This window comes from Echinops telfairi, unplaced genomic scaffold, assembly GCF_000313985.2.
Source record: "Echinops telfairi isolate 266 unplaced genomic scaffold, ASM31398v2 ScPeMD7_443;HRSCAF=831, whole genome shotgun sequence".
Taxonomy (NCBI): Eukaryota; Metazoa; Chordata; class Mammalia; order Afrosoricida; family Tenrecidae; genus Echinops; species Echinops telfairi.
This window is the reverse complement of record NW_022104341.1, coordinates 84,577,380-84,600,183: the sequence shown is the minus strand read 5'-3', so window position 1 is coordinate 84,600,183 and position 22,804 is coordinate 84,577,380. Positions and strand designations below refer to the sequence as shown.

The following is a 22,804-nucleotide window of genomic DNA, read 5'->3' as shown; positions in this document are numbered from 1 at the left end:
CACTTGTCTGTCAGTGGCTGTCCTGTGGCGGCTTGCATGTGGCTATGGTGCTAGAAGCTATCTCACTGGTGTTTTCAGTGACCAACAGTTAGCCAAAAGGGGCAGCCTCCAGCAGAGCTTGCAGATAAGAACAGACTGCGGGGAAGGAATAGGCTGCCCAGCTCTGAGAGCCAGCCACTGGAAACCTGGGGAGCAGCAGCTGTCAGAGACGGTGCCAGATGAGCCCCGCAGGTTGGAGGGCGCTCAAAATATGACCGAGGAGGAGCTGCCTTCTCAAAGCAGAGTCGATGACAGTCATGTGGAAGTACAGCCTTCAGGACTGCATTTGCAGATGGGGCATGACTCAAAAGGAGAAGGAAAAGCTGCAAACATCAATTAATAATTGGAGCTTGGAATGTACAAAGTATGAATCTAGGAAAATTGGAAGTTATCCCCCAAAATGACATAGGTCACATAAAGATCGATGTCCTAGGCATCAAACTGGCCATCATAAAACATAACGCTTAATATGTCAGGAACGACGAGCTCAAGAGAAATAGTGTCACATTCGTCGTCAAAAAGGACATTTCAAGATCTACCTCGAAGTACGTTGTTGTCTGCAATCAGATACTATCTATCCAAACACACGGCGGCTCAGTAAATGCAGCTAACCACTAAAACTAATGATGAAGAAATTGAAGAATTTTACCAGTTCCTCAGTCTGAAAATTAATCAAATATGCAATCAAGATGAATTTGATAATTACTGACAATTAGAATACAAAGATTGGAAACAAAGAAGTTGGAAAATATGGTCTTCATGATAAAACCAAAGGTGGCGGTCGCATGATAGAATTTTGTAAGACCAACGACTTCTTCATTCCAAAAGACTTTCGACAGCACAAAGCATAGGCGAACTTCTCCAGATGGAAGACCCAGCAATCAGCAGGCTGCGTCTGTGGGACAGACAGTGGACAAGCTCAGCTTCAGGAGCAGAAAGGAGGCCAGGTGCCGACTCTGGAGCAGACCAGCAGCCGTGCATAGGCAAGTCCCGACTGAAGCTGAAGAAAACCAAAACAAGTCCACAAGAGCCCAAGTACAGCCTGCGTCTGTCTGCGTGGGTTCGAGAACCTCGCAAGCACAGGTTTGAGAGGTGGCACACTAAGGACAGAGACCTGAGAGCTGTGGGGTATCATCGAGAGCATTCTTTGTGAAAAAGCAAAAGAGCATTTAAAAGACAGGAAGGAAAGAAAAGATCAGAGTGGAAGAAAGGATGAAGTCAAAGAGTTTAACAGAAAATTTCAAAGGGCAGCCAAGAAGACTAGAGTATTACAATACCACATGCCAGGACCCAGAGTTAGAAAACCCTCAGATATCTGAAATGGAAATAACTCAAGAAAAACTTCAAGCCTCCGGGTGCAATATTAATTGATTCAATGGGCAAACTATTGAAAGATGTAGTAAGCCGCCAAAGAAAATAGAGAGAATACAGATTCACTGTCCCAAAAAGAACAACAGCATTCCAGAGGTAGCGAATGAGCCTTAGCCAAAACAGGGCTCCAGGAATTGACAGACTACCAAGTGAAATATTTCAACCAGCTCTGGAAGCGCTCACTTGTCTGTGCCAGGGCATACTACCTGGCCAACTGGCTAGAAGAGATCCACATTTTACCCATTCGAAAAAGGGAAAGCGGCCCAAAGCATGTTCAAGCTGTCGTGCACTGTCACTGATGCCACATGCAAGTGCAGTGCTGCTGAGCAACAGCGGTTGCAGAAGTGCCTTGACCGAGAGCTGCCAGAGGGTCGGGCTGGTTTCAGAAGAGGGCATGAACCAGTATCGTTGCTGATGCAGATGGATCCTGGCTCATGGCAGAGAAGACCAGAAAGTGTTGACTTGTGTTTTATTGACTACGCCAAGGCATTCAACTCTGTGTGTCACAGCCCTGAGAAGAATGGGAATTCCAGAATACCCCATTAAGCTCCTGTGGAAAGTATATGTAGACCAAGAGGCAGTTGTGTAAACAGCACAAGGGTATATTGCAGGCATCCCCAAACTACGGCCGCCAAGACATTTATTCGGCCCGCTGCATGTTTTTGCCCCGTTTGTTTTTTTACTTCACAATAAAATATGTGCAGTGTGCATAGGAATTTGTTCATAGTTTTTTTAAAAACTATAGTCTGGCCCTCCAGTGGGTCTGAAGGACAGTGAACTGGCCCCCTGTTTAAAAAGTTTGAGGACCCCTGGTATATTGAATAGTTTAAAATCGGGAAAGGTGGGTGCCAGGGTTGTATCCTCTCATTATACTTATTTAATCTGTATACTCTGAGCAAATAATCAGAGAAACTGGCATATATGAGGAAGAATGCCGTCTCAGGATCGTAGGTAGGCCTGTGAACCATCTGTGATGTGCGTCTGACACAGCCTTGCTTGGCTGAACGTGAGGAGTCGTCTAAGTACTAGCCGATGAGGATCGAGGTTTGCAGCCTTCGATATGTATTGCAACCTAATGTAAGGGAGACAAAAAACCTCACAACTGGATCAATAGGTAACATGATGATATGTGAAGAAACTAGTTAACCTGTCAAAGATTTCATCTTGCTTGGTCCACTAAGGTAGGTCTAAGGACTAAGGTAGGCCTGACCCAAACCCCACAGTTTTTCCAGTTGCCTCATCTGTGTGTGAAAGTTGGACATTGAATCAGGAAGACAGAAGGGGAACCGATGCGTTTGGATCATGGTCTGGGAAGGAGTCTTGAAGAGCCCCATGGCTGCCACCAGAGCAAACAAACCTGTCTTGGAAGAAGTACAGCCAGAGTGCTCCTTAGAATCAGGGATGGCAAAACTGTGTCTGAGTCCTGTGGACACGTTATCCGAAGAGACCAGTCCCTGAACGAGGGCCTCCTGTTGGGCAAAGTGGGAGGTCCTCGAGAAGATGAAATGACCGGTCGCTACAGTGGCGAGCTCTCGAACATGGCAGCCGTTTTAAAAATCGTCGTATTGGCACACACTTCTCATCTCACACAGTTCATTCGTTCATATTAAGATCTGTGCGATCATCACCGAAATCAATTTCAAACACTTTACTCGTTGGCACCCCATTTCCCACCATCCTCCCCTGCCTTTCCCTAGGCAGTTATCAATCCAGATACTAGATCACCACCCCCCCGTCTAGATTTCTTGTAAAGAACTCATATGACAGCGATTGTGAGGATGGCGGGGCTGGGTAGTGTTCTGTTCAGGTGTACACAGCAGGTGACTGGGATGCAGTCAAGGTGAGAACCACACCTCTGAAAGATTCTTTTTCCTGCCTCAGAAATTCTGCTCTTCCTAGGATGGTTGGTACCAAAAGTGAACTCACCTACTGGGTTACTATCGGTCCCTCCCTACACGTAGGAGCGTGCTGACCTAGCACTTCCCACCCAGACATTCTGACTCCGTGGATTGAGAGAGAGGCCAGGAACCTTAATGCTTCAGAGTCCCCAGGTGATTCTAATGTGACAGTTGAGACCCTGTCTTCAAGCCGATAATCATACCTCAGTCTAGCATCGTAACTCCTGAAGAACGTAGAAATAGGAGAAGATGGTGGGATTTTTTTTCCCTCTTTTGATTCTAAATGTTCTGTATTATGATACCTTTACCAAAAAAAAAAAGTATATCTGAGCATCTTTTTTATAATTTCTTTCAAATTATATTAAAAAGTATAGGTAGTGCATTTTTTACAATCTATTTTATGTTTTTGATTATTAGCTCTTTCTCTAGTTTTTCTCTTAATGGTCTTTACAATTTTGAACCCATTAAGTTTCCCGATATTATATGCTGGACTATTTATATCTTTTCCTTATCCATGAGTTAAAAAATATTTTAGAAAGATTTAATGTCTTAATATGTGATTAATCATCTCTACTTGACCTTTCTCACAGTACTCTTGCAACTCCCACAAAATGATTGCTTAAAACTATGCAAATGAGGTGCTTATGGAACACCAGGGGGATGGCATGGCTTGTTAATAATGTAATGAGGTCCATGTAGGAGTGAGACCATGCAAATAAGGTATATAGAATCCTTACAGAGGGATTAGTCAGCCTTACCATCCTGTTAGGTTTCAAATGAGGGCACTCATTATTCCCAGGAGAAAGAAACGGTGTACCCACAAATAGAGAGATTTGACAGAGACCATTTGTATATGTGTATTGAGCTTCGCTGCTAATATGTCCATGAATGTAATGGAGCATACAGAAGGCAAAGGTAGAGTCTCGAGGGACATCAAAGTCTACTGGCATAACAGAGCTCATAAGACATCATCCTACGCCCTTCTTGAGCGAGTAGCAACTGAGGCCTTAACGTGCCATGAACAGCCATCCAACATGGTCGTTCCCCATCTAGAGCAGCGGTTCTCAACCTGTGGGTCGCGACCCTTTTGGGTGTTGAACGACCCTTTCACAGGGGTCACCAGATTCCTAACAGTAGCAACATGAGAACTATGAAGGAGCAACGAACATACATTTATGGTTGGGGGGGTCACCACCACATGAGGGACTGTATGAAAGGGCCATGGCATTAGGGAGGTTGAGAACCACTGCTCTAGATTCTAGAAGAAAGAAGTTGAAAGACATAGGGAAACCGTCCAAATGGGATCATGCAAACATCCGTCTCCCCAGCCCTGAGGCGGGAGAACTAGATGGGGCCTGGCTGCCACCACCAACTGCTCGGGAAAGAATCGCATTGGAAGGGCCTGGACGGAGTGAGAGGACATGTGGAGGGAACTCAAAGCCTGAAAGAGATGGGCCTTACTGGTCGGATGGAGACAGCCGGGGACCCTGATGCTGTGGTGCTTCGTCATCCTCAGGTCTGAAACTGGATCCACGCAGGTGTAAAGTCATCAGCCTTTTAAGACCAAGCAGTCATCCTTGACAACAGAGGTCAGGAGGGAGGGCTGGAAACTGGGAACACAAGGAGCAAGTGAGGGACCTGGTGACAGGACTGCAACGGATGCGTGGAAACCAAATGCGTACAAACTGTGGAACTTAAAACTGGTGATCTGCGCGGTAAACCTCCACCTAATCCACAATAAAGCATTTGAAAAAGAAACAAAGTATATAATAAAAATAGAATGCTCCCTTACCCACCACGGTCTTTTCATTGACATCACATGCCTGCAGAAGCTCGACCGGGAAGAAGCACTGCCCGAGAGGAATTGAGGCATTTGCTTTGTGGTGTTGGTGAAGAATGCTGACTACCATGAACCGCCCCCCAAATAGCAAATCCACCTTGGAGGAAATGCGAGTATCACGCTCCCTAGCAGCAAGGACGTGAGACTTCAGTTCACGTCCTTGGGCTGTGTTATCCAGCGGGAGCGCTCTCTCTCCGAAGGGAGATCTCCTGCTTGGTGACAAGGTCAGTGGAAAAGAAGACTTGGATGAGGCGGATTGGCCAGTGGCTGCGGCACACCTACTGTGCTTCTAATGGCACAGCGTCGGGCGCTGTCCTGTTCTGTGACCTGTGGGACCACTGTGAGCCAGTGGTGACGCTCCAGCACCTAGCAAGCCTTATAACAAGTAGAGAAGAGCCGTTTCTGCATCTGTTTGTTGTCTGATTGGTAGACATGTGGGTTCTGCACAGTAGCCAGGCACCACCTCTTTCTGTTCAGCTCCAGGAACTCTGTGTGTGTGTGTTTTCGTTCAATAGCGGCATCCCTGGCTAATTAAAAAGCCATCACCACAAGAGAGGGATAGCAAAGCTGTTACTCCTCGCAGTGCAGTGGCCCTTAGGAGCTTGTGTTGAAGCAGTATAGATCTTGTCTCTTCCGTTTTCCAGTCCCATGTATTTATACTGATTAATGCCACGGCATCCGCCTTCACGCTGTCCATCACAGCTGGCGTCCACTGACTCAGATATGGTGGCTGACCCTCATGAATGCCGCCTACATCCATTCCTCTCGGGCAGTGCTTCTTCCCGGTCGAGCTTCTGCAGGCATGTGATGTCAATGAAACGACCATGGTGGGTAAGGGAGCATTCTATTTTTGTTATATACTTTTTTTCTTTTTCAAATGCTTTATTGTGAATTAGGTGAAGAATTACAAAGCAGATCGCCAGTTTTACATGCAACAATTTACACACATTTTGTATGCAAGGATATGTACATTGTAATTGCCTCTCTAGTCATGTGCGCCTGGCCCAAGCTAAGGGATTTTCAGTTGCCTCATGTGCTTGTGGGAGTTGAACATGGAAAAGGCAGACTGAAGAAGAATCAGTGCATTTGAACTGAGGTGCTGGAGAAGACTATTGAAATACCCTGGACTGCTAAAAGGACAACCGAGTCTGTCGTGGAAGGAGTGAGACCAGAGGGCTTCTCAGAGGCCAGGGTCATGGTAAGACTACTTCATCTTACATGCTTTGGACATGTTGTCAGGAGAGACCAGGCCCCGAGAAGCACAGCATGCTTGGTAAAGTCGAGGGGCGGCTCACAAGAGGAAGGCCCTCCCGGAGATGGACGGACACCGTGGCGGCAACAGTGGACTCAAGCACAGGAACGGCGTGACGATGGAGCAGGACCGGGCAGGGACAGCGTTCCGTTTGGTCTCATTTTACTTAGTGTCTCTGTGGGTCACAACCAACTCAGTGGCGCCCCAACAACAGCAACAAGCCATGTTCATTTGGTTGTTCAAAATTCCACGGTCTAAATATAAAACAGCATACCGTCACCCTTGCCAACTCATGCCCGTATCCCTGAGGCTAAGGGAGTACTGCTTTGGGACATTGTTTGAAGCTAGATTAGCTAATTAGGCCTACTGCCTAGTAGGTTATGCCCAGTTGTTATTTTTCTTGTTCTCTTCACCACCACTCAGGAAAAGAATGTCAGAAAGAAAACGTGTTTGTAAAGAAACGAAGTGTAGAAACAAGGTTGAATTGAAGCAGCCGTAAGTGATTGCTAGTGGAAGCCCTCACGGCCAGTGTGGGGTACAATGACCAGGACCTGGGCAGGAAGATAAGAGCCTGGTGATGCTTTGGGCTCGGCTCTGGGCTCCTGCCCACAAGGTCGGTAATTCAAACCCAACAGACACCCCTAGGGAGGAAACTGAGGCTGTCTTTCTGCCCCCTTGAACATGGACAGTCTTTAAACCTCACCAGGGTCTCTGAGTCAGCACTGATTCCGTGGCTGTGGGTTTGGTTCGGGGAGAGAAAGATGGACTGCCGCCATGTCAGTTTTTTAATCAGTGCTCCAACAGAAAGTGACCTGAGTTGATCAGAACCTGTTGCGGTACCAACAGCAAAGGGCAGCGAGGCAGGGCCCTGGGAGCTGAATATGCCACACCATTCTAGATGGCCCGGCCAAGCAGAGCCTCTTCTCCCTCTGTGAGTGGCAGCAGGTCTTTGGCAGTGCTGCAGAGTTTGCCAGGGATGGTGGTGCCTGGCTCGAAGCTGTCGAGAAGGCCAGGCCTGCCCTGGAGCTGGCCGGGAAGAGCAAGGATCAGCGATGCCCAGATGAAATGAGTAAGCGCACCCCCAGTGTGGTAGGTGGGAAGCCAACCAAGGATCGTGCAAGAAGAGCCAGCAAGTTTGTGATCATTGAGACGGTTCGGGGACAGTCAGATGGAAATCGTCCTCAAGGAGAAAAAGTTCGATCTTGGGATTTGAGAGGTGTTCTGGAGGCACCGGTGGCATAGTGGTTATGCATTGGGCTGCAGTCCTCGGGGGGTCGGCAGTTGGAAACCCCCAGCCGGTCCAAGAGAGGCAGATGGGGCTTTCCACTCCCGTACAGAGTGACCGTCTCAGAAGCCCGCGGGAGCGGTCCTGTAAGGTTGCTTAGGAGCGGACATCGACTCACTGGCATGGGGGTTGGTTTCTTATGAAGGCTGTTTCAATGGGGCTAACCCTACAATGAAAATGTTCCAGAGGCAAATCTCTGGTGATTGGAGAAGCACACCTTTATAAGAAAAAACAGAGCAGGTAATACTGGATGAGTGATGTGAGGGCGCCCCAGGTCTTAGCCGTGTGTCAACACAAAGTCATTCCAGTGTTGTCTGACTGCTTGAGCTGATGCATTTATCTGAGTGGAAACTAGCAGTTATTAACTGTTGTTTGTCAGACAGTGGTTTTATTTTATTCTCACAAGTGCCTTGAATGCCACCTCACTACATTAGCATGTGGGATGCAGAAGAGAGTGGTCCGGGAGCTGAGCTAGATTCATTATCTGTAAGAAAAGCCAGTGTCGCTGAGTCAGTTCTGATTCATAGTATGTTAGTCTCAGTAGACTCGAGAAACAAATCCAGGGAGACACTCATGTGTGTACAAGAAGAGCTTCATATGAAAGAGCAATTGTACATTAAGAAGACATCCCAGTCCAGATCAAGTCCATACGTCCAGTGTTACCCCATATGTTTGATACTAGTCCATAAATTCCTCTTGGGACTCATGTAGTCACGCAATAACGCCGAATGCAGGAAGATCACAGGCCAGTGGGTGGGAAGTCTTAGATCCAGTGGCGGTGGAAGGATCTCAGCACTGGCGTGGGTCTCACGTGGCTCCTCCAGCTCCAGGGCTCTGGCTTCCATTAGCATAGCTCCGTGTGGTTTGTCAACAGGAATGCCTGGCAGGGAGTGAGTGTGTGTATCTGGCCTCCAGTGAGCTATTTCTCTCCATTTGCGCCTCGCAACTGAGGTCATCGAGCTGCGACCTGATTGACAGGCCAGACTCCACCCCTTTGCAAGTTGACCCCAGATTCCGTAACTATCACACTCGGTTACCCTGTGTAGAGTTCCCAAGCCCGTGAATCTTTATGGGAGTAGAAAGCATCCACTTTCTCCCACAGAGCTGGCGGTAAGTTTGAACCACCAACCTTGTGGGTAGCCGCCCCAGCGCTCACCTGACAGTGCCACCAGAGCTCCTTCGCCTCTAAGAGGGTTCTAGAAATGAGATCACTGGTCACAACGTGGCAGGTCTCCCACTCTCTCTGTCCTACTTCTCCCTTCCAGATGTTGCCCCACTTCTCTCTCCTTTGATAGTAAAACTCCTCAAAAACCAGAGTCTAATTCCATGACTCCCACTCTTCTCCTCCGTTCCGCCCCACACATGGTCGGCAGGTATCGGTCCCCTTCATGGCCTCTGCCAGCAATCGGTTCTCCGGCCACACCACCCTGCCCCCGCGCTCCCCTCCGGGTGTGACACGGTTGGTCACTGCATGGGAGACGCCTTCTTCCCTCGGGGGCTGGGACGTCACGCTGTCTGCGGGGTCTTTTTCTGCGTCGCCCGCTCGTCCTTTCAGCCTCGTGCAGTGCCACTCCTCATCTCCCAGAGCTTGTTCCTCCCAAAGCGCATCGGGCACGGCCTGCTCCCACCAGAAGTCATTTGGTGACTCTCCTTTATGAGCCCCAACTTCTGCCAGGAGTCCCGCGCCCCCAGCTGCCTGCAGCTGCCACCCCTTCTTGCATGTAAATGAGGTTATCCTCCATCTGCAGCCCCTCCAAGTATGCTTTCTCAACACATCTTCAGGAGACCCCTAGGAACTATGTTTCTGTTTGCAGATGAGGAATCTGAGGGTCAGGCTTTCCTCCCCTTGCCCACAGCCACATGGCTCCTCTCAGTGCGCTGTGATGGTTTCTGCTTCCAGTGCCTCTGGTCTTTCGGCTCCCAGCCACTGCCCAATCTGCTTCCTTACACCCAGTGCCCCTGAGTGAGGCGGGCACGTCTGCTTTCTCTCATGGGATTCCAGTCGGTCCATCTGGACTTCCCCTTGAAAGTACAGTGGTGTACTCTTCACCCCCGGCGCCTGGTAGTCACGTTTGTGGACAATGGGTGCTCTTACTGGTTGAAACGCAAAGACTCCCCAAATGAAAGAGCAGCTGCAGAGTGGGAGAAGAACAAGGGCTGAATGATTTGATCGACATCTGTGGGGGCCTCCTGGCATTTAGAGTGTGAGTGCCCTAGAGAAACTAGCTATTCTGGCCTGAGGGAGTTGGCTGCTGTTAATCCTGGTGGCTTTGACCGCCAACTGCCCCAGAGGTCCCAGGCTGCTGCATGACTCAGAATCCTTAACACTCCCCCTATTCATCCCTCTTGGGACTCCCCAGGAGCCCATTTCTAAGGCATTTTAATTCGGTAATGACTTCTCCTGCCTGTGCCTTTCCTGCTGGGTTCTGGCGTCCCTGTGGCCCCACTTGTCCATTGCTCCCCCTTCTCTGTTATAGACTACCTGAGCCCCTGGGCCCTGGACTGGCCCTGTTCTTGAAGCATCTTGCCAAAAGTTGATAGTATGAACTAGAGAGAGGAATGATGTAGCCCAAGGTCTGCCTGTTATTGGGCATTCATTTCTGCCATTCATGGGATTAAGAAGGGCGGCTGTCATATGTCCTTAATTTTGTGTGTGTGAAACTTTCTGGAATCCAGAAAGACCACAGGAACTCATAGTTCAAGATGGACAAGCAGATAGTCGGCGTTTGAGAGACAAAGCTGTTATTGTGTGCCATCAAGTGGATTCTGCCTCCTAGTGCCCCTCTAGGACAGAGTACAAAGCGTACCCCAAAAACCCAGAAAAAGGCTCCCGCTGGGTGGAGTTTTCAGAATATGCATTTTCCCTCTAGGCAAGCATCAAGCAACTTGCTCTGAGTTAGCGCACCCAGTGGTGTCACCTGGGAAGGTTCTCTGGTCACGGTGAATTTTTTCGTGAAAGCAGTTTCTCTTGAATCTCATTTTTTTGGTGAAGACCAATTTAAGAGAACAGCGTGTGGCTGTGAAATTTTGTTTCCTGCTCAGGAAAAATGCCACAGAAACTGTAGAGCACAGCTGACAAGGGCAGTCCTGTGGGTAAAACTTGAGTGTACGCGTGGTTCTGTTTCAAAAACGGTGAAATGTTGATTGATGACAACCCTCGTTCTGGACGTGGGTCAGCTTCCCGAACATGAAGATGTCGACTGGACTCGCAGTGCATTTGGAGTTTGTTCTACCCGGTTAGACGGTTAACCAAGATTTCTACTTAGAGGTTCTAAAAAGATTGTGTGACAGTATGCTACCCAAAAAAGCCTCATTTGTGGCAGATGGGACTGGTTTTGCCACCACAACAATGCACCTGCTCATGCAGCCATCTTCTGTGCCACTTTTTGGCAAAAAAACAGCATGTCTCCTACCCCACACACCTTACTCACCTGACCTCTCTCCGTGTGACTTCTTTTTGTTTCCACAAATGAAGAGGGACATGAAAGGACAGCAATTTGACAACCATAGAGGAGGTGAATAAAAAAAACGAGGGAAGTAGACCTAGATGAAGGATATATTGAGAAACAGTAGCTTCACACTTTGATATTTTGGCTGAATAGAGGTTTCTGATTTTGAAACAATGTATTTTTTACTTACTCTCAAAAAAACAAACAAACAAACCACACACATACACGAGAGGAGTGCTGTCAGCCATACAATGCAGATGAGTTTGAAAACTTTCTATGAATAGAATGGGGGGGGGTGGAATTGCAGATTTGACAGATGTATTGAGTGTATTCATGGAGAGTACTTTGAAGGTGACAAGGTTGTTTTGTAACAAAATGTTAAATACATAGCTTTGAAAAAACATTACGCGTTTTTTTTTTTGGGGGGGGGTAGGTAGGTAGCCCCTCGTCTATCTGCTGGTGGAGCTTCCTAGGCTGGAGTCTCTGTGGGAGCAGATCACGTGTCTGTGCTCCTGCCCCTGCTGGGTAGGTTAAAACTGCCAACCTTTCAGTCAGGGGCCTAGCCCTTAGTCATTGTCCCGCTAGACCTCCTTCCAAAGAATTAAACTCCAAACTAAACTCACTGCCATCTGGTCTGCCGGCTCCACAGCAGACTGGACTGCTCCTGCCCGACTCTCGGGCGGGAGGGGCTCTTCATGGGAGGAGACAGCCTCCTCCCTCGCCCACAGAGCAGTTGGGCTGTCCTGGATGTTAAGGTGTGTGTGTGTGTGTGTGTGTGTGTGTGTGTGTGTTGAATTTCTAAAATACAGTTGTTTCCCTCAGAAGATATTTTTATTCTCTGTTAAAACCTTTGACTCTTTTGCTTAGCAAATACAGTCCCAGCCCCTTGACATGTCACTACGCATTTGCATCCGTATTTGCATTTCAGGCTTTTATTTCATTGGTAGGAACGGCTTTAAAGATCAGATTTCTAGAAGAAATTACACCTGGGTATAGATGAGTTTGCCTGAATTCAATGGGCAATTAGTCTGTACTGTGCAATTACTCACAGGGGCACAGGGATAAGTTAGACAAGACACACAATATTGTCATTTCTGGCTACCCAATACAGACATACCTCCCCCTCCCCTCACCCCACCCCTTGCACAAGTCAGCCTTGAGAGAGGACTTGCAGAAAGACCCCAGCACAATGGAACAGCTGAGCGTCCCAGATTGGCAGCAGGCCCAAGGATGGGGATGGGGAGTTTGGGGCTTGGAACTGGCAGCCGTCCAGGGCTCAGGGTCTCCGGGGCAACTTAGCCCACTGTGTCCTGAGCTGCACTTGGGGTTTTCTGTAGACAGTACAGGCCAGAGACTTTAGGGAAAGGTCAGTGACCCCAACCCCACAAGGAACACATAAGACATGGAAACCCAGAGACGTGCGATGACCAGGCTGTAGTCACAAAGCACCAATACTGCATGGTCTTTGTGCAGTATTCAGCGGTCTCCGCTCCATGGGTCTCCTGAGGTTGCCCTGGCTTCGCGTCCGGTCAGGGTGTTCCTTCCCAAAATAAGAGCTCATCTACAATCTACTGGGGCAATGGGGGAGAGGGGCGGCGGGGTGGGGGGTGGGGGCCACGACAAGAGGAGCTGATCCCAAGGGCTCAATGGAAAGTAAATGTCTAGAAAAGAAGGATGCAATAGATGTACTAATATGTCGGATACAGTTGATGTGTGGATTGTAACACGAGTTGTGAGAGCCCCCGATAAAATGATCTTTTTAAAAAGAAGACAAAAGCAAGTCAGAGCCAGCCTCTGGGGGAGGTGTCCATACTGAGTTCAATCAGACCAGCTCCACCCCAGCAGCCTTCGGTACAACAGGTGACGGACCACAGACAGTGACAGGACAGTGGGGATGTGCTGACGGGGGAGCGCGTGTGAGGCTGGGGAGGGGAGGGACTGGGAGTCCAGAGGAGGCACTTGTCCCAGAGGAGGTCACGGAGGAAAATGCCAGTGCAGTTGACATCTGAGCTTAGTTTGAAAGACCAATAGGCATTAGCCAAGTGGAGGACAAGGAAGAACATCCCAAGCAGAGACACAGTAGACCAGAACTCCCTCAGCCCGTGTCTGATGGCCTTGTCCATAGCCCTAGTCATGCACTGATATGGTTGGGTGTGCAGGGACCTCCCAGGAAGGTTGGAAGGACGGCACCCAGGTAAAGACCAGACCGGAGCCCCTCTTTCCTGCAGGCCTGCATGTTCCACCTTCCCATTTGGGAGCCTGGACGGAGTTTCTGATTTCCTTGACTTCAGGCTTGCTGCAAATAGCCGATGTGGAACCCAGTGCGTTCCTTTTACCAAGCTCTGCTTCAGAGCCGTGGCGGCTTATCCACCTATTCTCACAGGGTTTATTCTTCAAACTTTGGTGTGGAAAAGAGCCTGAAGTAGTGGTGATTGGGGCGAGCCGATTTGGGATTTAAGCATCTACAGCTCTTCCTGAATTAACAGCCCACTGAGCTGCACGTCCAGTGTCTTGCACGCGCTGACTGTCTGTCTCTTCCCATAGGCCTGCTGAGTTAGCTACCAAGTACGCCAACTTCTCGGAGGGAGCTTGTAAGCCTGGCTACGCTTCCGCCCTGATGACCGCCATCTTCCCCCGGTAAGTGTGCTGCGTCTGCTGCTGCCCAGACCGCCCGGTCTGTGGCCCCTGCGCCAGAAACCCTGCCCTCGGGGAGAGCGATGTTCTCCCGAGAAAACAGATTCCGTGTGACTGCCTTCCAGCCTCCTCCAGCTGGAAAGGCCTGTGATTAGAGCTGTTCCCATCTGGGGGCCACTCTGTCGCTACTGCACCCACCCCTCAGTCCTCACACTCTGGGGTTGTCAACCTTCCTAATGCCGCGACCCTGTCATAAGGTTCCTCAGGTTGTGGTGACCCGTGTGTGGGCGTGTCTGCATGTGGGCGGACCTGCTTGGAGACGGATAGAGGAGCGGTGTCTCAGTTCCTAAGACCATCGGAAATACGGTCATAGGCGACCCCTGTGAAAGGGTCATTTGACCCCCAGGTTGAGAACTGCTGCCTTAGAGTGTGCACCTGCCAGCTTGTTTCTGTGGAGGGGAGGGAGGAGGGAGAATCCAGGTGGTGGGTCCATGGGCACCAGGTATCTCGAAGCAGCCGGACAAGGCCGCCCCACACAGAACTTATAAGTCAGAGCATCTGGGGCCAAGCAAACTTTTTTTGAAAGCTGGGGAGCAACTAGCCGACTTTGAGGAGGACCAGCCAAATACAGCAAGGAGCAAAGGATTTCCCGAGGCTGTCTGAGCTTAAGCACCGCTCCTTTCGCCCATTTTGCACCCTGAAGGCCCATGTTTGGGAGTGCCCGGAGGAAACAGCTCAGGGACCCTGTGAGTTGGATGTAGCACTTGGGACACCGGAGGAACGGGGAGCCACCTGAGCGTGGCCACTAGGCTTGGGCTTTGCCCATTGGGTGGAAGACTCACCTCTTCCCTGAGCGGCTAAAGTTAGGGCTCATCAAGTGCTGAGACGGGATTGCTGAGAATCGGCTTGCCCAAGTCAGCCCAGGGCACTCATTTTTTACACACTCCTTTTCGTTTCCAAACTTGAATGAGCCAGGCTCTGCTCCTTTTGTAGAAGCAGCGATTCGTGAATTGAGTGGCTGATGTTCCCATAGAGGTTTCTTTGTGTAGGATCTGCGTTCTGAATTGACTCCAGGTAGTTTGCTTCCTCGGGCTATTTGCCGAGCACCTTTAAAGTGTCTGGCACTGCCTCCTCTGTTCTTACACATGTTTTCTCAGGCCTACACAACTCGGTCCCGGGGAACTTTCCTTCACCTGTATATAGGTTTCTTTGTCGCCCCCGCCCCGCCCCCCCTAATCGAGACTTAATATAAGCATATAGTTTTAAAACAAGCCAACACACTCAAAAAGTCCAGATCCCTTCCCTGTAGCCAGCCAGCCAATATTACTATCACCATAAATGGGGAAAAATAAACCCACTGCCATTGAGTCAAGGCTGACCCCTGGTGACCCCTGTGGGCTTCTGAGACTAACTGTCTACGGAGCGTAGAAAGCCCAGTCTGTCTCCCGTGGAGCTGCTGGTGGTTTTGAACTACCGACCATGCAGGTCGCAGTCCAATGCATAACCACTACACCACCGGGGCTTCTCATAGAGGGGAACGTACTGTGTTTATTACCTGTCCTTTTTTGGTTGGCGTTATATTAATTTAAACAGTGTCTGGCATACTTTGAGATAGGATATGGTTTTTCTTGGTGAACATTCTGCTTGCACCTTAAAAGAAAGTATTTTTGCTGTTACTGGGTGCCCCACAAATGTCGTGTTAGGTCGGCTGTCGGGGTCTGTGAAGGCTCCCCTTACCAATACAGATGTGGAATCCACTTAGCTGTCAATTACTGCGAGAGGGCCGTTGAAATCTCTACCAGTGCTTGTTCATGGGTCGAAGCTCTGTTACTTGGAGCGTGTACATTGGAATTGTTATAGTCCCTCGCTGACTGCATTCACTCCTGGTGATAAAATGCCCCTCTTCACGCCCGGAAATCATTTTGAAATCTCCCTTGTCTGGTATTCATATAGCCCGTCCAACTTTCTGTTGCTCCCCGCTCCCTCTCCCCCCCACCCTTTTTTCTGTCTCTTTGGATTGATTGCTTTTTTGAGTTAATTTTACCTCTACGATTGGCACAACACAGTTGAAAGATGAGGCTGCCTGCTCCAGAAAGAATTCCAGTCGTAGACACCCCATCTAGGGCCCAGGAGACAGAAGGACTCAAGGGCAGTGGCTTGTTGGTGTGATTATTAATAACTGTGTTCTATTTATCTCAGGGTTCACAATATGTGAAAAGGTATCCAAAAGTCTGTGGACTTGGTTTTTCTGCAAACCGTTTACAATCTGTTTCAAATACTATTAATGGCATATCACACCGAGTATAAGAACTTAACAGCAGTATACTTCAATTCCCCTTCCGTTCTTTGTACTACTTTTGTCAAATATTTCACATCGGCATGTTTTATAAGTCCACCCAACATTATTTTGATTTCTTTTTAAACCAGTGGTTCCCAACCTCCCTAATGCCATGACACTTTAATACAGTTCCTCATGATGTGGTGACCCTAACCCCCCCAACCATAAAATTATTTTCGTTGCTATTCATCACTGTCATTTTGCTACTGTTATGAATCAGGCGACCCCTGTGAAAGGGTCATTCCACCCCAGAAGGGGTCGCAACCCACAGGTTGAGAACCTGAGAACCGCTGTTTTAAGCTGTCAAGTGTGAGTTAAGGTGATTTGAGAGTAAAGGGGAAGTCTGTTGTTTACCCATGACTGTCTCTTTCTGTTTATTTTGTTTCCGGGGTTGCTTTTGTTTGTTGTTTTGTTTTTTTGGTGGGGGGTTGTTTGGTTTGGATTTTTGCTAGACCTTTTTAGCATTGTCACTTATGCAGGCTGTGAAGTTTCTCGGCTTTGGTTTGACAAAACAACTGATTTTTCCTTCGGCTTTGAAAGTCTTGTTTTTGTATGTCGGGTGTGGGGGGGTGAACAAAATTCTAGGTGGGTAGGCCCCTCTTGCCCCAGCACTTTAAAGATGCACCTCTGTTTTTATTCGTGCTTTTGGCTGACAGAGTTTCTGGCGGGAAGTGGTCTCTCATTCGGCTCTGTGTTCGTCAGCATGTACCGGTCCGCTTTCCGCCAGCTGCCTTTGGGAGGTTCTCATCACCCCAGGGGTCAGGAGCTGCCCTAGGTGCATCCTTTTTGTCGTTTTCTTCATATGTATTGAGCTCAGTGAGCCACCTGCCCCTTTGTCATTTTAATCACATTTTGAACTTTTTTTTCTTATTTCTTCGAATATTTTTCTACCCAACCCCTTCCCCCATTTCCAAGCACCTGTTTGTCATGCCGCTGTCCCCAGCCACTGGCGCCGAGGCTGAGTTCTTGTCATTGCGTGTCCGCTGACCTTTGCCCTTGTGGAGTGGGCGCTGTAACCCCCGGGCGTTCCAGTGCAGACCTGTGTCTCCATCTCCTGCGCCCCCTTGGGGCCTCTTAGATCTTCCTGTCGTTCCTTAATTGTGTCCACGTTATCGTCTACTTCAACTCAGAACACATCTCTGAGGGTTGTTTTAACATTCTGGTCTGATCATTTTATCATAATTTCTGATACGGTTTCTCATGATTCTACACACACACACACACACACACACACACACCCCGTTATTTATGGTTAATGTTTTCCTGATTCTTTGCGTTACACGTAATTTATTCATTTCATTGCAGGCTATGTGAAGTTCACGTTGCTGTGTGATCGATTTTGTCGGATTCATTTAAAAAGCGCTCGACTTGTCTGGCTTGTAGTTCACTGTCTCTGAAGCAGTCGTATCCCTTTGAGGCTTGGGTTCAACCTTGTCCGGACAGGTCTTAAGTAGCCTTTTGTCCAAGGCTAATTTATGCCCACTGCAAACGATACCAGGACTCCACCAGTGCCCCATGTGTTGTTGTGCGGTCTTTGCACGCTGGCTGGTTCGGGGAACACAAGCAATTTCCAGTCCTATGTGAACACCAAGACTTGTTTGCTCTGTTCTCCGGTGGTCTCCGTTTGCTCTCATGCGCGCCTAGATCGGTCCTTCACCTGTGACTTGAAGGGTCTCCTCTGCAGATCGCCAGAGCTCTCAGCCCTGCCCGCCCCCTGCCACAGTATTCTTCCTCACAAACTCCAGCCAGGTTTGGCTTCCCTGAAATGTCATCTGCCTCCTCATCTCAGAAGAGCCACTGGACACTGTTTGGGTTTCCCATCCCCGCCCTGTGGGTTGGAAACTGTCATGGATGGGCACAGTACCATGCACACCTGTCTCGGGACAAGTATAGCCAGCGTGCTCCTACGGAGGGACAGTACCGAGTCTTCGGCTCCCGTACTGGAGACAGGTTGTCAGGGGCAACCAGCCTCTGGAAAAGGAGCGGGGCGATGAAAAGAGGAGATGGATGGACACAGGGGCTGCAGCAGTGGGCTCCCAGATAACAACCCCTGTGAGGTTGGCGCAGGCCAGGGGCAGTGTTTTGTTCTGTTGAACGCAGGGGCGCTGTGCGGAGTGCCGACTCGATCGTCCAACCACAGCACGGCTATCGGTGGGGTTCGCTTTGTCTCCGTTTCCAGGTATCAGGCCAACGTCTGACTGGCACTCGTTGTTTCGTGGACTGGTTTTCTGGTTCGTCAAGGTGGAAGGTAATTCACGTCCCTGTTACTCCTCCGTCGTGGTCTGAAGCAGAAATCCCCCCGCCCCTCGTTGGTGCACAGCACTCCATTGCACCGATGCACCAACGCCGAGGAACGAGTCCCCTGGTGGTAGACATCTACCTCGTTTCCAGCCTTCACTGTTACACGTGTCACTTTAGCGAGCAGTCTTTTTTTGCGCATAATGTCCCCCAGGTGTGAAATTTTTCTAAGCTAAAATTATATTTCTACCTCAAAAGTACAGGCATTTATAATTTTGATAGATATTGGCAAATTTCCCTTTCATGGCAGTTTTTAAACCTACAGGTACACAGCTAGTGTGTGAAGGTGTCGCTCCTGTTTTCTACTCGTGTTGTTGCATTGTGATTACTCATGTCTCGTTATTCATCAGATTGGTACGATGTGTTGCGCGGTGGGAATCCAGGTCTGGGTGTTTGTTTCCTTGTGTCACGTTCTTTTGCTCATGTTTCTTGACATTTTGACCAAAAATTACTAAATCCAGGATGTCGATTTTTATGGCATCCTGGTTCTGAAGGGCTCGATGCACCTCTTTTTTTGTGCTAGCTTTGACCCCATCTAAGAAAAGCAGTCGTTAGCTCCGTACGTGTTCGCTACCAAATGCTCGCCAAGCATCTTTTCTCATTCTCTTCTCAAGCCCCCACCCTCTGAGCCCACGCCATCATTGCCCTTGGCCAATGAAGAGGGCATGCCAGTCAGTGTGCCAGCCTGTCCCGGCTGCAGCTTCCTGCTTCTGTAGGAAGCCAGCCGGTCTCCCTGCCTCAAGCCTTTTTTCCTCAAGCCTCCCGGCCTGGCTCCTCTTCAGATGAGGGAGGCAGAGAACGGGGGCATCAGATCCAAAGGAACTCGCATGACTGTGTGCGCCCTGCTCTAAACTCTCGATCCAGGCCTTTCGTACGTTTGGGTCCTCCTCACTCCCAGGTACGCGTCCATCCCACCGCCTCACGCCCATCCCTGTTCACACGCCTGCAGGTTTCTCTCGTGTGATCACTGCTGAGCACAGTGTCTTGGTCTTGCCCATGGTTGGCACCCCCTGGCAGAGCTTCTGCATGTAGTAGGTACGTCGTGCTTGCTTCATGACTGGATTTTAGCGTCTGTCTTTGTGAGGAGCGGGAGGGCAGCACCCCTTCAGTAGAGGGGTTGCTGAAGAAAAGGATCGTGACCTGTGCCCACCATGGTGGCTTGGGAAGAGCTGGAGACTTGGAGAGAGGAAGTTCTCTCAGCTCTCTACTGACCAGCGTGACGTAGCCCAGTCGGGCAGTGCCCAGCTCACCGCTCGACTGAACCAGAAGTATGAGACCGACCCAGAAAGACGTGACCGGAGAGAAGTATTAAATGGATTCTGTTTTCTCCCTGACTTTTGTCGTGATCAGGTGAATCTTTTCTGGGAGAAATTTTTAAAAATCCCAGAGTAGGTTGCCGTCAACAGGTAAAATATTAGTTTAAAGAAAAAATGCGGTTCATAAAACCGAGCTAGAAAAACAAAAAAACAAAAAACCGAGCCCAATGCACCCGTTGGCCTAGTGATACCTGGCTGCTAGGTTTGAGTGGCTTTCTGCTTTTCGTGACAAGCCGGAGCCTCGGTCTCAAATGGAGCCCGTGGGGCCATGCACAGTGGGGACGGCGTCCTCCGAAAGCCAGCAGAGCCCTGATCCAGCTTGCCGTCGTGGTGCAGAATGAGAACCGTATGAGCCGCCATAGCTAACATCGGGAGCGCATTTCCTGTGTAACAAGCTCTTCGCTAAGTCTTTCCTTCCTTTTTCTCTTCTCCTCTCCTTCTGCTTTGACCTCCTCGCACATGGACAAGGCCAACACTCGTATTAGTTCATCTTCAAGTGCAAGGAAATGGAGGGGTGCCGTGGGCAGGTCGAATGCCTGAGGTTTCCATAGGTGGGAGGTGTTCATGCTGGGTTTGGGAAGCAAGCACTTTGACCATAAAGCCCACATTTCCCCTTCCCCTCACAGTTAGTGTGACAGGCACAGGCTGCCAGGTGGCTAAAGTCAAGGCTTCCCAAGGGCCTAGTGGGCTAGTGGGGCCCCGATGTGGAAGTTGCCCCCTTGTCTACAGAGGAAACCACACTTCACTTGAGAGCCACTGTGCTCTGTGAAGTTCTGGGTGCCCGGTGTGTACCTGTGATGTGTGTCTGCTAAGGAAATTGTCTATGTGGTCCAAGCTGGCTGCGCTCCCCCAGAATTCAAGGCCAGTGTTTGAAACCCTGCTGAGTTCCCCAAAGCAGGACACCTGGAACGCCGAGACAGAACCACTGCTGGCTCTTTTGGGACCCCTGTGTGCAAAGACCCAGGAGGCCTATTCCACTGTCCCGCGGTCTTGGAAGCTTTGTAGGCTCCTGGGTGTTTGGGTATCCACACTTTCCATAGCCCCTCCCTCTCAGCCTATCCAGAGAAAGATGGGGGAGCTTGTATCGTCAACACCAGGGAAGGTGGTCAGATTGAGAGATGGCCTTGCTCAGTTTTGTTCCACAGCATAAATTACAGAGCTCCACTGTCCACTTGTACAGAACTGTCATCCTTTCAGACCGGGAGCAAGTTTGGGTCCAATCCCAGGAGAGTGCCTTTCAGTTCCACTCCTCCCCGCCCTGAAATGCTCCCGTCGAAGCAGTGCTCTTGCCCAAAAGCACCAACTGGCAAATCCACTGGCTGGGCCTCTCCCCTTGGCTCTCTCGGAATCATTTGGCAGTACTGACCTTTCCCTCTGGCTTGAAATCCTCCCCTTGCTCATTCCCTATCCAGACTCCCTCTTGGTTCTCTTTCGACCTCCCACTCTGGCATTTCCTCCTCGGTCCCTTTTGCAAGCACTCTCCCTTTCTGTGCCCACCCTTAAATGGCGGTGTTCCCGGCCCTGAAGGGACAGCTGGGCTGGTCTCTCTTATCTCTCCACAGTCGCAGCTCATTTGAAGGTGGGGATGACTCCCATGTTGGTTCATAGTCCACATCTCCCACTTGTCTAGGTTCCTGCTGGACAGCTCCATTTGGATGCCTCTTAAGCATCTCCAACTCAGCATATTCATTCCCCGGATTGCCCCTGACCCTGCCCGCTCCCCACTGCCCCGTGCAGTGAAAGACACCACTGTGCATGCTGTCACCCAAGCCAGAACCGAGGGGGCTGCTTTCTTGTTCCTTCCTCGCTCACCCCTATATCCCTGTGCATGTGCAGAGACCGACAGGCTCACAGACTGGATGCCCGCCCTCCACCAGACTTCAGCTGGAAGCTACAGCCATTGCCACCCGTGTTCCTCTGCCATCGGCGGCGTCCCAGCTGCCACTGGGAAGCAGTCCATGTTAGGCTTTGTGCGGTAGCTCCACTTCTTGCCTCCTGGGGGCCATTCTCCCTCTTCCACCGTTGAGGAATCTTGCTCCCCTATCCTGCTGGTGCCCTGTAGCTACAGCCCATCCCATTTCTCCTATCTTTGCCCCGTCTTCCCACCCCTGTGAGTGGGTCTGCAGGTGATGGCCAGGGGGCTGCGTTTCCTTTGGAAAAGTCTCTTTCCCCAGGTGACCAGAGCCCCGCGTTACTTTGCACAGGTGAATGCCACAGACCCGTCACTTCAGTTGAACTCTCCCTGCTGTAAGCATCTGCCGGAGGTGAAGCACAGGGTCTTGCCCTACTACCCGCTCTCGGGAGGATCAGAGTGTCCCCCCTGCTGCCCCCAGCCGGGGCCTTCGGAGCGCTGGCTCATCCTCTAACTTCCCCTGGAAGGTCAATGGCAGGCCTGGTCCTTGGGAGAGTGCCCAGGCAGGGTCACCAGCCAGCTTGAGCCTGTTGTGTGCTAGGGACTCCAAAGTGACACGGGTCCATTTGCTACAAGATTAGGGCACAAGTCTAGAGCGAGGCTTTGGCAGCAGCAATTTCATAGCACACAATAGATTTATATCCATTCAATCTAATTTTCAAACATCAGTTTTATATTTTGTATGTATGATATATTCACGTTTTCTAGCAACCGACTTTAATGCCTATTGTATCATATGATCCTCCGTGACAGGTGTGACATCTAAAATGCACAGCAAACATCCTTCTCCCCAGCTGGTGTGAGAAGCCCCGTAGCAGTGAGATGACAGGCTATGGGAGTCGGACGGGAAGAAGTGCGGCCAGACTGCTGCTCAGGGGCATGGAGGAGGAGGCTTCGAGCAGTCCCTGAGAAGGACACTGCGCGTGGGAAAGCGGAGGGGTGGCGAGACGGAGGAGGGCCTCTGTCGACACAGTGGCTGCAGCAGTGACCTCCAGCCGAGGAGCACTTGTGAGGGTGGCCAAGCACCACACAGTGTTTTGTCCTGTTAGGGCGCTGTGGGTCACAACTGACCACAAACCCACAAGGGTTAGGAAACGCTTGACCTCTGAGCCTTCCTTTCCTTATCTCCACCCTCTTACTCAGGGTCAAAGCAGCCAGCAAGACGTCCAGAC

The 22,804-nt window shown here is 50.0% G+C and overlaps 1 protein-coding gene across 4 annotated transcripts in view; it reads left to right on the top strand.

The window, feature by feature from the left end:
• ST3GAL3 (ST3 beta-galactoside alpha-2,3-sialyltransferase 3) overlaps positions 1-22,804 on the top strand; it is a 266,714-nt gene that overhangs the window by 164,044 nt on the left and 79,866 nt on the right. For all 4 annotated transcript variants that reach the window (XM_004699493.4, XM_045291846.1, XM_045291844.1 and 1 more), the window contains one exon: positions 13,679-13,771. In XM_004699493.4, the coding sequence (XP_004699550.1) occupies positions 13,679-13,771 (93 nt within the window). The remainder of the gene's footprint in view (positions 1-13,678; positions 13,772-22,804) is intronic.